General features: G+C 31.0%; 1 protein-coding gene across 1 annotated transcript in view; it reads right to left on the bottom strand.

The window, feature by feature from the left end:
• LOC118200730 (glyoxylate reductase/hydroxypyruvate reductase-like) overlaps positions 1-12,116 on the bottom strand; it is a 34,924-nt gene extending 22,808 nt beyond the window's left edge. Inside the window, exon 1 of the mRNA XM_085812909.1 lies at positions 11,959-12,116. Within this exon, the coding sequence (XP_085669035.1) occupies positions 11,959-12,029 (71 nt within the window). The 5' untranslated portion in view covers positions 12,030-12,116. The remainder of the gene's footprint in view (positions 1-11,958) is intronic.
• Positions 12,117-13,379: the final 1,263 nt, after the last annotated feature.

The raw sequence follows: 13,379 nt of genomic DNA, 5'->3' as shown, positions 1-13,379 counted from the left end.
AGCATATTTTAGAATTCCCGATGAGGTGCTAAGTATTGACATACATTTTTCTATTTATTTCAATCTTTTCTAAGTTTATCATATCAATGCACAGTTTTCTTAGTTAGATGGCTTGCAAAACTTTTTTTGCCTTATTATTAATGTTTTGTATGTTAAATGATTAATTAAATACAGTAGAACTCCTCCAATTATCCGAACTCCGGCTATCCGAATCGCTGATTATCCGAATCACTTTCAGAAGAAAAAAAAATAAGACAGAGACGTAATGTTGGACAATCAACGATTTCAAACATTAAAAGGAGCAAACCTGCACTTTCAAACTTCGTGTTACTGCTTGAAAGCGAAGACTGAAGTTCTTCAAGAAAATCAATGACGGCAGCAACAAATAAAAATTTATAAGATGTCGTTTTCAAGTGGTTTTTGCAGCAATGTTCTATGGGAAAGCTTGGTCAGAAGCTTGGTTGTACATCCTTTAAAGGTTGGCTAAGAAATTGTAAATGCAGGCACGGTGTCCGTCGTGCATGCACTTACAATTTCTTAGCCAGCTTACTTTGACGAGATGTTCAGCAAGCAATGACGTTCAGCACTTGTAAGTACTGTACAGTACGCTATCTAACATGTATCTAAAAGTTTTGCCTTTTCATTTTAATTAACTAAAACCTCTTTTTCTTTAAAAATAGTTTTTTTTCCTCTCCCATTTTCAACATACAGTACACGCAGTAACTGATTTGATTATCCGAATGAAGTCAGGTCCCAATTAATTCGGATAATTGGATTTCTACCGTACCATGTTCTCTGCCACAAAGTTCAGTTCAACAGCAAAATCACAAAATATTTATAAACAGCATAGCTTTAGCATTTCGGATATAGAGTCTCCCGCGCTGGAGATAATGTTTTAATCCGCACAGTGTTGCCACAGCTCGCTTTGAGATCGTTGAATTTGTTAAAATTTCATTAGTTTTATTAAGAATATGAAATACAAAATTGGAAGTTCAAAAATCGGGCTTCCGGGTGCGCATGTTCGAGTGCAGGACTACGTTTTTTAAAATTTGATTGCTCTGAGGTACCGTCCTTTTTCCACGGTGCAAGAAATATACGTGTATTAATGCAGTTTCTTCATCATTTAATTTCTTTAAAAATAATACAAGGCGATAATATTTCGTGGCAACAATTTGAAATTTGATTCAGATATATAAAGTGATACGCCACCAAATCGCGTTTGGAGGCTAATTGCCCATTCGGGGTAACGCCCTTTTGGTCTAATAATGAAAATTTGTAAAATATATGGCAAATAATACTTCAAGTAATTTTCTCAAAAATTTAAACATTTCTTTAGCCCGCTTGTGGTCTTAACAGAACTCGAAGAAATTAAGATGCCTTGTAACGACGCCAAGTATTCCAAGAGGAGGAAGGATAGTTGAACTACTCCAAGAGAATTTAAAATAGAACAAGGGATACACCAAAGAGGAAAGACTCCAGTGTGTCATGAAATAGAGGTCATTGCTACTCAATAAATCTTTTCCTACGCACAGAAATGCATAACAGATACTGAAATGCATCACTCTTATTGTCTTTTTAACATCTGTTTGTCAGATAAAAATGAACGTAATGCAAAGATATCTTCCCGAAGATATTTGCCAGCTATGCTACTGTTAATTTTCGAATTTGTTTAACGTAATTTATATTTTTAGACTCTATTAAAATTAATTTTTATCGAGATAATTAGATATGATGCTGTTAAATTTCAAATTTGTTTAAAGTAATTTATATTTTTATGTTCTGAAAAAATCGAATTTTATCGTGATTTTATATTTAAGTCACGATAAGTCACTGAGCATATTTTACCATGCATAAAATCTCAAAACGAGGGCAGAATTTCAGCTCCACAAAATAAAAAATACGAGTGCTCTTTTTATTAACAAATGAAGTTTAAATCAATAGAAATTGAATAAATATTGGGACACATACTCAAAAATATGTACTAAGTATTTTTTATTATAAAAACCACACATTGAAAATTTCATTACATTCTATAGACCTGCATTGGTTATATTGCACCAATAATGGGAATCTATCTTTATTCAAAATGATAAATTTATCAATGTGCATAAATAATGAATAATTTTAAAAATTGCAGAAAGATTTTTAATATACTAGCAAGCTCACGATTCTCTTAATCGAATAAGCGAATGCGTAAAACTCGCTTAAGTATGAAAATGGGAGAATTAATATGTAGAGAATAAATCCAATTTTAAAATTATATATATCTTGAGATTGGGTGATAAGATAAAACGAAATTAACAGAAAAATATTAAAGATAAAACAAAGGTCGATCCATTATTTTAATGTTTTATTTTATAACATAACTCAAATTCTGTGCAACAGTGAGCAGTAAAGTTTAAATCAACTCATGAAATCAAAAACTCGAGTTTTTGGTTTCATGAGTTGATTTACTTCAACTCGTGAAAATGTTTCGAGCAAAAGTATTTTTAAATATTGTTAATAATTAATGAAAATGTTACGAGCAAAAATATTGTTAAATATCGCTAATAATTACTAAACATTGATCAGCTGAAAAAATGCCGTCCATGCTCCACACCCTTTTTTCTTCCTTCACCTTTTCTAATTTAAAATTGAGAATAATTCTGCTGTTATTAGGATGTTTTTTAATCCGATATTTAATATGGATGCCTAAATTTTGATTGATAGATTTAAACGGTTTGGAACTTGCTACCTTCGTTGATCCAAATTGAAATTTAATTTTTAGCGATAATCAGTTTTTAAAGAAAAGGTTTTTCGACACGTACATAAAAGAAAAGGTTTTCCGACATTTTTAATTTTAATTCATTTTTTTTTCTCTCGAAACATAAAATGGAAAATTGATATCGAATGAAATAATCCTTGTAATTAAAAGAAATTATGAAACATTTTCTAATTATTCAAAATATTGGAAGATTTTTGCTATTAATTATGAAACTACAGTAGGCACGAAATTGTTTGACCGATGTTATACTCCTAATTTCAACACTCGGAAGATCACCCTCGTTCAGTGGTAGTTTGGTTTGGTTATAGTAAAGCACTCGAAGGCTATTTGCGTACGGGAAGGGATGCATTCGTGGAGGGCTTTCTAAGGGAAACTGGCTCGTATACACATTACAAACGGACAAAATACATAAGCGCCCATGCAGCCAGTTCTTTCGCCGGGATTCAAAACCCGGACAAAACTACCAGATTCAGCGACTTCACTTGACCGCTGGTGGGCCATACATTGGAAGAGAACATGCAAGTGTAAAATTTAAAAATTAAGCCAAAAAAAAAAAAGGCTTCTTAGTTCGAAGATTGTTTCAGAGGATATTTTTGTTAAAGGTGCAGGATACTTGTTCACGGATATTTTAATGACATTAACCGAATAACATAAAACAGTGAGAAAAAACATCTTTCAAATTACAAACAGAATGGGTACTTACGGAAAATCCCGTCGACCATTTTTTCCTATTAAAGAAAAGACGCCAAACTACGCGATTTTTTGCCAAAAATGGAAAAGTCTTCTTCAAACACTGTGTTTGGTGTAACTTTAATTACACGTGTTAGTTATTCTTTTTGAGTAAAGACTCCCCCCCCCCTTTTTTTTCCCTCTATCACGCATTTTCGAAAAAAAAAAAAGGATTAAAATTTGGGACCTGCCTACTACAGAAGAGCATGCTTTTGAATATTTCCAAAGTTATTCCATAACAGAAAATAATTGCTTTTTCAGTATATTTCCTTAATAAAAATTAATGGAAATTTTTTATGAAAAATTAAGTATAAATAAATGATAATATAATAAATTTGAAAGAAAAATAAGAATAAAACGTTTTTTCTTGCATTTAGTAAATGGGTTTTTTTCGTTTGGCGCGATTTGCGCCGTTTCTTGTGGTCAACGGGATTTTCGTAAGTACAAAGGTAAACTAATTCAATACGAATATAACTAGAAACATAAATCTTTACTTTCACAGCATTTTAACTAGAAAAAACGTCATTACTAGAGGATTGTCACCAAGCGTTATGCAAAAGTTCATTTATGAGCTATTAATGTTTCCGGAAATCATTTGACTGATATTGTACCGTACCCTTAACCTCAATACTCGGAAGGCGTTCGTTATATCAGCATTTCTATGAAATTTATTGATTTCATGTTTAGCTCTTCACAATGATGTGCTTGGATTTGTTTCAGAAAGCCTTGGCAGATATCTTCTGTGTAAAGAAGAGACTTTGTGATCGTTCTCGAAATCAACAGTTATTAAAATCTTACTCCAAACTACACAAAAGGTTACCTTTTTGGCCAATTTTAAATAGTTGACTAAAATTAAAACAAAGCAGTTTTTTGACATAATCCTTTACTTTGAGACATTTTTCAGTCATTTGGCAATATTTAAAATTTATATTTATTATTATTCCAAAGGGGCGTCCCTGAAAGACTATTGTTTTCATTTTGCGATTTTGCGTTGAAAACTTTAAAAGGCTGTATCACTTTTCAAATCGTTGCCACCAAATATTATCGCCCTGCATTATATTTGAAGAAAATAAATAATAAAGAATCTGCATAAATGTATGTATGTTTCTCGCATTGTGATAAAACAACGGTACCTAGAGCCATCAAATTTGAATGAGTAATCCTACAGCGAATATGGGCATCTGAAAGCCCAAATTTGAAATTTGGAATTTGTTTTATTATCGATTTCATAATTTGTAAAACTTTAACGAATTTTTGATTAAGAAATTCAACGATTTAAAAGGAAGCAATGGCAACCCTCTCCGGATATATATATATATATATATTTAAAAAAAAAAAAAAACTTTTTATCTCCAGCGCGCGGAACTGTATTGGAAATTTTAAAGATATGCTAACTTTGAAATTATTTTGCGACATTGCTGTTGAACTGCTGGTTTAAGTGATATTTAATAAATAAAGGTAAAACCCAAAACATGATATTTAATAAATAAAGGTAAGACCCAAAACGTTAAAAAAAAAAAAACGCCCCTTGAGATGTAATTTAAAATCTGAAACCTTTCAGATTTCCTTATTTCGGTTATTTACCTTATTTGGTAAATTTATTTAGTTTTTAAAATTCTATTATATACCATCCTGATAAAACTCACCAAACTGTTCATCACAATAGGCAATGAATTTTTCATGTTTTCGTATGCAAACAAGCGAGACTTCATGAATTCGATAATAGCATGAGAATGATAACAATAACCGTCATCACATTACGCGACGTTTACTGTAGTTAAATTACTCTTCGAGTGATACTATCGTGTGGCATTTTATTGTGAAAAACTTTCTTGATGCACGAAGTCTGCACGCATAACTCGGTCAGATCGGTAAACGCGAGCGTATGAGTACCCATACATAACTACATATACCCTTCACATATACATAAGCACCGTTATTCTACTGGATTCCGACCATTCGAAAGTTGAAGCAAATAGCTGCAATCTTTTATCGAACTCTGCATTAATTTGAGCTGAAAGTTTAAAAAAAAAAAAAAAAAAAAAATTCTGAGAGAGAATTTTATTTATTCTTTATTTAATGGGTTTAATTTGAAATTTAATTAGTTTCTTGGAATTTAATCCCGGATGATTAATTTTCGAGCCAAGTTTACGATTCTTTAATTTGTTACCAATAACACTATCCAAATCAATTTAAAGCCTGAATTTGTGAATAGATTTTCTGGAATTATCAGAAAGCAAAAAAAACCTACGAATGATTTGACAAAAATATTTAAGAAATTTTCAAAACTTACGACAAATGTATGATTTTTTCCACTTATTCTAACATATATCTAGAAGAATATTTGGTTTATCCAATCTTATACAATTATATTCCTGCTATGATAAACGCCCGAAGTTTAGTTTAAGATAAAGTGATCACATTTTCATTGAGACAAAGCGGGAAAAAATGGAATGAAATGAAAATTGTAATTTATTTATGAAAGCAGACCAATAATTCAAAAAATGCATTTTATTGTATACATTCATATACTTATCTATAAATATACAAAAGCATATTTATTATTAATTATTTGTAACTATAAAAATATTTGTAAAAAACAATAATTTGAATATTATGTTTTTTTATTAATTAAAAATTTTATTTAAAAAAATTATGATTTTCTTTCACGGTCATATTTTTATCCGACTGATTTTTTATCCGGATTTTTCTGGATATTAGATCATCAGTTTAAATCTACTAAGATGCTATGTAGAAATTATAAAATTAAAATATGAAATCATGATTTATTAATGGAATAACGAAGCATTTATGATCTAAAGGATATAAAAAAAAAAACGGTACTATTCGGTTTCGAGGGCCGTAAAAAATCGCCAAACTATTGTTGATGCCAATGCTGCCAAAAATAATTGCGGCAACCCTAATAATTGCGGCAAGAAAGGAAGTGTAACAGTAAATAACTATTTAAGATTGATGTTTTAATTTAGATGAAAGGTTAATTTCATATAATACTTTTTTATTATTATAATTTATATGAAAAAGGCTAAACATGACTGAATGGTGTTTTTTTGGTGTTTTTTAATTATGGCAAAGCACACTAGGGCTATCTGCCTAAGAGGAGGGATGCCTCTCGTGGAGGACTTTCTAAGGGAAACTGGCTCGTATACACCATGACTGAATGGAAGCATAAGAGTAAATAACTATTTCAGATCATTATTATAATTTATATAAAAATTGCTAAACATAACTGAATGGATGCCTGCATCGCTGTTTCGCTACCGACTTATCGCTAAAGCATAATTTCATCTCGTTGGTTGTTCAAACGTAATTTTCTATAATGAATGATGCCTTTCTTTTGAAAATATTCTTGGTAAAGTGCAGAATTGCTCACTTATTTGTTTGCCGCTTTTTACAAGGGTAAAAACAATTAGATTTTTGTCAATTTTCTTTTTACTTTTTAAGTGAAAATAGGTCGATGTGTACATAGATAAAGTCAAGGGTGTGCGCATGCCATTTTTGTGCAATTCTAGGATTTTTTTAAAGTAAAAATAGGTCGATGTGCACATGGATACCGAGTATTTGCAATTCTTAAAAACGCGTCAAGCAGTTGGTGATTCTGCACTTTACCCAAAATTCTATTGCCGACTTTTCGTCATGGGCAATTCCCAAATTGTGAAATCCATAGGATATCAAAAAAGGATTTAAAATCAAAAAATAATTTAAAAATTAAACTAGTATTTCAATGGCGTCTTAAGAAATATAGAACTATATAAACTTGCGCAATCTGAAATCAGCGCGTACGCTAGATTTGGCGCGCTGTTAAATGGGCGCGTTTGCTAAATTTGGCGCTTTTGCGTGTACATTTTCGCTGCAATTTTTTTACGGCCCTCGAAACCGAATAGTACCAAAAAAACTTTATATATTATGTTTACTTTGTTACACATTTCTTTCCAATGTAAGTTGTTTAAGTTGCTTTGTTTTTAGTGCTAATACTTTCTTTTCAATTCTATAGACAGATATAATTTCTTGTTCAGTTACTAAGTTCCATTGTTCAAGTTCTGTAATTGCTGTGTTGAGAATTCCGACTAACTTGTGAATCGAAAATTTTTCTTTTTCAATAACTTCTCTGTTACTTTCTGCACTATCGGTAGCCGTATTTTATGGATCTAGAATAAAGTGACCACATTTTCATTGCGACAAAGCGGGACAAACGGAATGAAATGAAAATTGTAATTTAGTTATGAAAGCAGACCAATAATTCAAAAAAGAATGTATTTTATTGTATACATTCATATACTTGTCTATAAATACACAAAAGCATATTTATTATTAACTATTGGTAACTATAAAAATATTTGTAAAAAACAATAATTTGAATATTATGTTTTTTAATTAATTAAAAATTTTGTTTAAATTTCTCACATGAATTGGTCAAATTATAATTTACGCTTAATACAGATTTTAAAGTTTTTTAATGTTCACTTAACGCTTTTTTCAATTGTCCATATTTTATTGATGCTAGAAAAAACACGTTCTGTTGCTGCATTTGTTTCTGGAAGGGAAAGTGCCTGTTATACAATTTTCAAAATATTTTCATAGAGAATATTATTCTGTTTAAAATGAAGGAGTAACTACGTTTATTTTTTGTGTTTCCATATTTGCAGACAACGAACATTTAATTTTTTAATCAGTAACGTATCTTTTTACCAATGACACCTCATGAAAAAGATCACTTTCGTAAAATATTATTTTTCCGAAAATGGTTACTAATATATTAAAAACATGTTTCCACATATTCCCATAAAATCTCCTTTTTTAATGCCCCTCATTGAAAATTTTTAATATTCTCGAATTGAACGGTTCGTTCTTCAAAATATTCCACTCAGTTATTATAAACATTTCCGACTTCTTTCAGAAAATCAGATCGTTTAATTGCACTTTGTTCTTCAAACCTAGTGATGTCCTTTCGAATAACTTAAGGAACGTAACCATTATCCATTCTTTCTCGCAATTTTGTTTTTGAATTATTGATTTCATTTGATATTTCCGTGATTGAAATTTTGTCTCCTTCAATAATTTTCACAGCATTGTGAAATAATGTAGCTTGTTTTGGATGAACTGAAGCCAAATTTGTGATGTGTCATTTTCAAAAAAGAGCTGCAATATTCTTGGACATTTATCTTGTGATAAAAAGTATGATTTTAATAGTTCGTATATTTTAAAAATATTTTCTGCAGCTGGTCAAAGAGCTAACCCTCGTATTTTGCTGTAACCAATAATTCTTTTATATTCAATTTTTGCGCTTTCACAAATATCCTTTAAATTTTCAACATGCATAGTATATATATAAATAAGAGTAAATTTTTGCAATAATATTTTCAACATCAACTGGAAGTAAGTCACATGCTGCTTGAATAGTATTGTGTAGAATATGCGCTGCACAACCAACTCCAATAATTTTTTGGTTCAAATGTTAAGTTTCGTAAAAACGTTATTGATGACTTTTCTAGCTTTTCCACCAAAATTTACATTAGTGTTATCCTCACAATAGGCAACAATTTTATTGTTCAAGTTATTCTTTTTTTAAATAGTACTTATTGAATCAAAAATTATTTATGAACTTTCAGCCGGCAATGAAACAAATTTAATATTCTAATTTTAATCCTGTTTCTGGATCCAAAAGTCTAACAACTGTGGGAAATAATTTTAAATCTTTATGGTTGGAAGCATCATAATATATGGATATAAATTTGCATTTATCTAATTCTTTCTGCAATTGTCAAAAAGGAATATGGTGAAAAAACATTACAAATAATTGCTTCGGTTTCTGTCCGTGCACATGCAAATTTCTTTTCGTACAATGTTTTGATCATTTGAGACGTACAATCAGCTGATCTGAAACTTTGTGGTTTATGGTGTGGAAAGCAAATAGCCCTTCAGCTAATGCTAGCTGCGCCTCCGTTGACAATACATATTCCTTGACGAGGCGTAACGACAATGATCGAAAGTTTTTATTTCTTTATATTTACTATAATAATTAATAAATAACAGGTAATATATTTTTACAGTACATTTAAAATAAGAAATGCATATGTTTTCTAAAAAGCGGGACATTTTTAAAAATCCGCGGGACCGTCCTTCAAAAAGCGGGACTGTCCCGCCAAAATCGGGACGTGTGGTACTTTAGTTTAAGACCAATTCGAACACTAAAGAGTACTTGATATGGCAGCCTTTGAAATATTTTGCGTACGATTTTCATAAATTTAATGATTTTATTTTCAGTTTTGTTACCAGAAAACAGACAACTATCTTATGTTTTTGGCTAATATTGACATCAAATAAACGTCAAGCTAAATTTTTACTGAAAATTTTTCATATGTAACTATCCATTTTAAGCTTTTATAATATAAAAGACATGCTTATGGAATGAAAATGAGTCACGCTAAATTTTAATTTTATTTTGTGAAACTAGACTTTTGTTCATAGGTTTTGTATTACAAGTTATTTTTTAACAGTCAGCGTTTTCGTTATATTGCATACAATAACATAGCTCAGTATGGGGTAATATCAGTGCTATTACATAATGTACCTGAAATTTTTAAGAGTAATAGTTTAAAAAGTTTTAATAGCGATATCTCAGTTAACAGAAAAACTGAATCATGCTCAGCATTTTAAGACTTTTTATAAAGAATAACTTATAAATTCGTGGTGTTCAGTTTCCAAAAAAATGTGATTGAATTATAAAATACCACATTCTACTAACCAACTGAAAGAATATATACGTTTGTAAAGACTACAGAGTAAATTTTATTTCGATACATTATTAGCGGAAAGTACACTTCGTTAATTGTTAAGATAAAACTTAAAATGATAAAATAAAGGATACCAATTATCTCAAGAAAGTGATTCATATTTGCATTACACATACGGAAATACTTTTCTGTAAAAAAGCCTTTCCAACCGCCGGAAAATGCGTGTGTAACGTGTATACGAGCCAGTTTCCCTTAGAAAGTCCTCCACGAAGGCATCCCTCCCCTTCGGCAGATAGCCTTAGTTTGCTTTCCCATTATTAAATACATCACCAACCGCCGGAAACTGAACCCCCAATGATCAGTCGTAGCTCCGCGACTTCAGCCGATTAGCCAGAGTTGAACATAGATTATTCGAATATAGCAAATCACGCGAAGTCTACCTGCTTAAAGGGTTAGATTATTTGAATACGACACAACATACTAGTAGGGCTATTTGCCTAAGGGAAGGGATGCCTTCATGAACGACTTTCCAAAGGAAACTGTTTCTTACGCTACACACATGAGGAAAATAACTAAAACTCATCATGCAGCCAGTTCGTTCGCCTAGATTCGAACCCAAGTTTGACCTACCTATTTTCAGCGGTCTTGACTATTTGGCCCTTGGTGCAGGAAAGGATGCTTTCGTGGAAGACTTTCTAAAGAAAACTGGCTCGTATTCACGTTACATATGGGGAAAACAATAAAAATTAAAGTTGCATATTAGCCGCATTTAATTCGCAAGTGATGAAACCCAGGTCGAACTCTCAGCAATTAAACGGTCTTAGCCACTTAATTGGGCCACTTGGGAAGTAAAAAAGTGAAATGTATTCAAAGTGTTGTTCTAAACAAAAACGCAAATATTACGCTTTCCTTTTTCATTTATTGCTAATGGATAGTGAAAGAGGAAATGCAAGATGAAATTAGGGGCGGTGTCTTTCCAACAAGAGCAAAAACTATTTTTCAGAACTTTTAAAAGAAACTTAGAAATTTCTGTTAAGTAGTAAAATGCTTGAAAACAAAACACGCGATATTTTAGCTTTAGCAAATTCTTTATCTTAAAATACTGTAGAAAGTTAACAAATGATCGTTTGCCTTTTAGCACTCAGATTTTTTGAGGGGGAAGAATGAGGGCAATTCGTAATTTTGCCATAATTTTTCCTAAAAATAAATATAATTTTTTTTTCAGCATTTTCTTCCCTGATACCAAAGAAAGCATTGCGTTTACTATAAACTAATTACAATTCACACTATAAACAATTAAGATAACTTCATAAGTCGGTTTTTATAGGCAATATTAATTAGTGATTTTCGTATTGAAATGTGATATAAATTTGTCCGCTTTAAAAGCCTTTTGAATGAAAAAAAAAAAAAAAATGTGCAAAAGGAATTTCTGTAGTTCTCGGAATCATGGAATTCTTCTTGCCAAAACATGCAACAATAACATAAAATCATTCCAATTCCAATTATATGCCAATTATATGATATATATAATTTAAAAATTAAAAATGTATAAATGATTAAAAATTATAAATGATATATTTTAAAATATGGTATGTTATATTCAAATGCACGAACGAAATCAGTTCAAACGAAACGCTTCAGGTGTTTCTCATCAGCTAGAAACCATAACTTTACAATAAAATGTTTTATTACGTAGAACTAATGGGAACTCACTTTTCCTTAAGCAATTGAATGCCTTCGATAGGAACATCAGGTCTTGTAACGAGCACCTTTGGCTTACTCATTTTGACAGACAGTGACTACCCGCAGCTCCGACGATAGCGTCTGCTTTGACAGGAGGGCGAGAGGAAGTCACCTTACGCAAGGTCATAGCTTTTATCCGGTGGCGTTGAGAGCGCCTGTTCAGATGTGACGTCAGACTGTGATGACATAAGGCCCTCCCAAATGAATTTCTAGCCCGGAAGTGAGAATTTCTTTCCGGGGTGTTTTGTTTCACTCGTTAAGTGATAAGAAACTATAAAAAAGCAAAGTTAAACGTCCGACAAAATAGAGAAACGTAAAGAAAAAAAGCAGTTACGTTAGATTTATATCCAGAAAGTATTCAAAATAATACAGCTAGCCCTCATTTTATTTCTGCGCTGAATCCTCACAATGCTTTCTCACAGTGACATCTTAAAGAGAACTAGTGTCAAACGATAAAAATCTTTCGTATAATGTAAACGGGAGGATACGTTCTGCACATCCAAAATTAAATTAATTTTATTTAATTATTGTTAAAAATAATAATTAATCTAGTAATACTATTTTATTAAATTAACAAATAAAGCAACTTAAGGGGACACATACACCTTAAAACCCATAAGATGTTCGAATAGGTGACTGTTGCAAGAATTGAGATAACTTATTTATTTTAAAAGCAATTTCTACCAATGTTTTATAGCTGACTACATAATAGAGCTGCTTTCTGAAATAGTAATCAGAAAGTTTGTGTTGCCACAAATATTTTTATAATTTAATCCGCTTTGTGACAACATTTTTCGTCATGTGTCCAACTTGCGCGCACAGTTTAAAATATTATGTTTCATAATTTAATTCCATATTTAATATATAGCTTTTATAACATTTGAAAACTACTGTGAACCTAAAATTCTAAAAATTTCATGTTAAATTTGTATTTTATTCGGAGTTGAGTTTATAAAATGTATTTTATTAAAAAAATTTGTAATGTTTTCGTCCATAAAATTTTTCAGTATTAAAATATTCATCAGATTGTTGGTTCAGTTAAAAAATAGTGCCCATATAAAGAATTCCATCAAATTTCAAGTATGTACCATTAGCCATTTTTAAAATATCATGCGCGCAAGGTGGAAACATGGCGAAATATTTTGTCACAAAGAGGATTAAATTACAAAAATATTTGTGGCAACACAAACTTTCTGGTTACTAGTTTCCAAAGAAGCTATATTATGTAGTCAGCTGTAAAAAGTTAGAAGTAATTTCTTTTAAAATAAATAAAATACAGTAAGACCCCGCTTAACGCTGTTTCGTTTAGCGCTGTTTCGGTTTAGAGCTCTTTTATTTCAACCCGGGGATTCTCCGAAATTGTGCGCAGCGCTAGGTTTCCAAATAACATA

Source organism: Stegodyphus dumicola, chromosome 3 (assembly GCF_044657685.1).
Source record: "Stegodyphus dumicola isolate Sdum_Otavi_A_Nest chromosome 3, ASM4465768v1".
Lineage (NCBI taxonomy): Eukaryota > Metazoa > Arthropoda > Arachnida > Araneae > Eresidae > Stegodyphus > Stegodyphus dumicola.
Note: the sequence above shows the minus strand (reverse complement) of the source record. Positions and strands in the feature narration are given on the sequence as shown.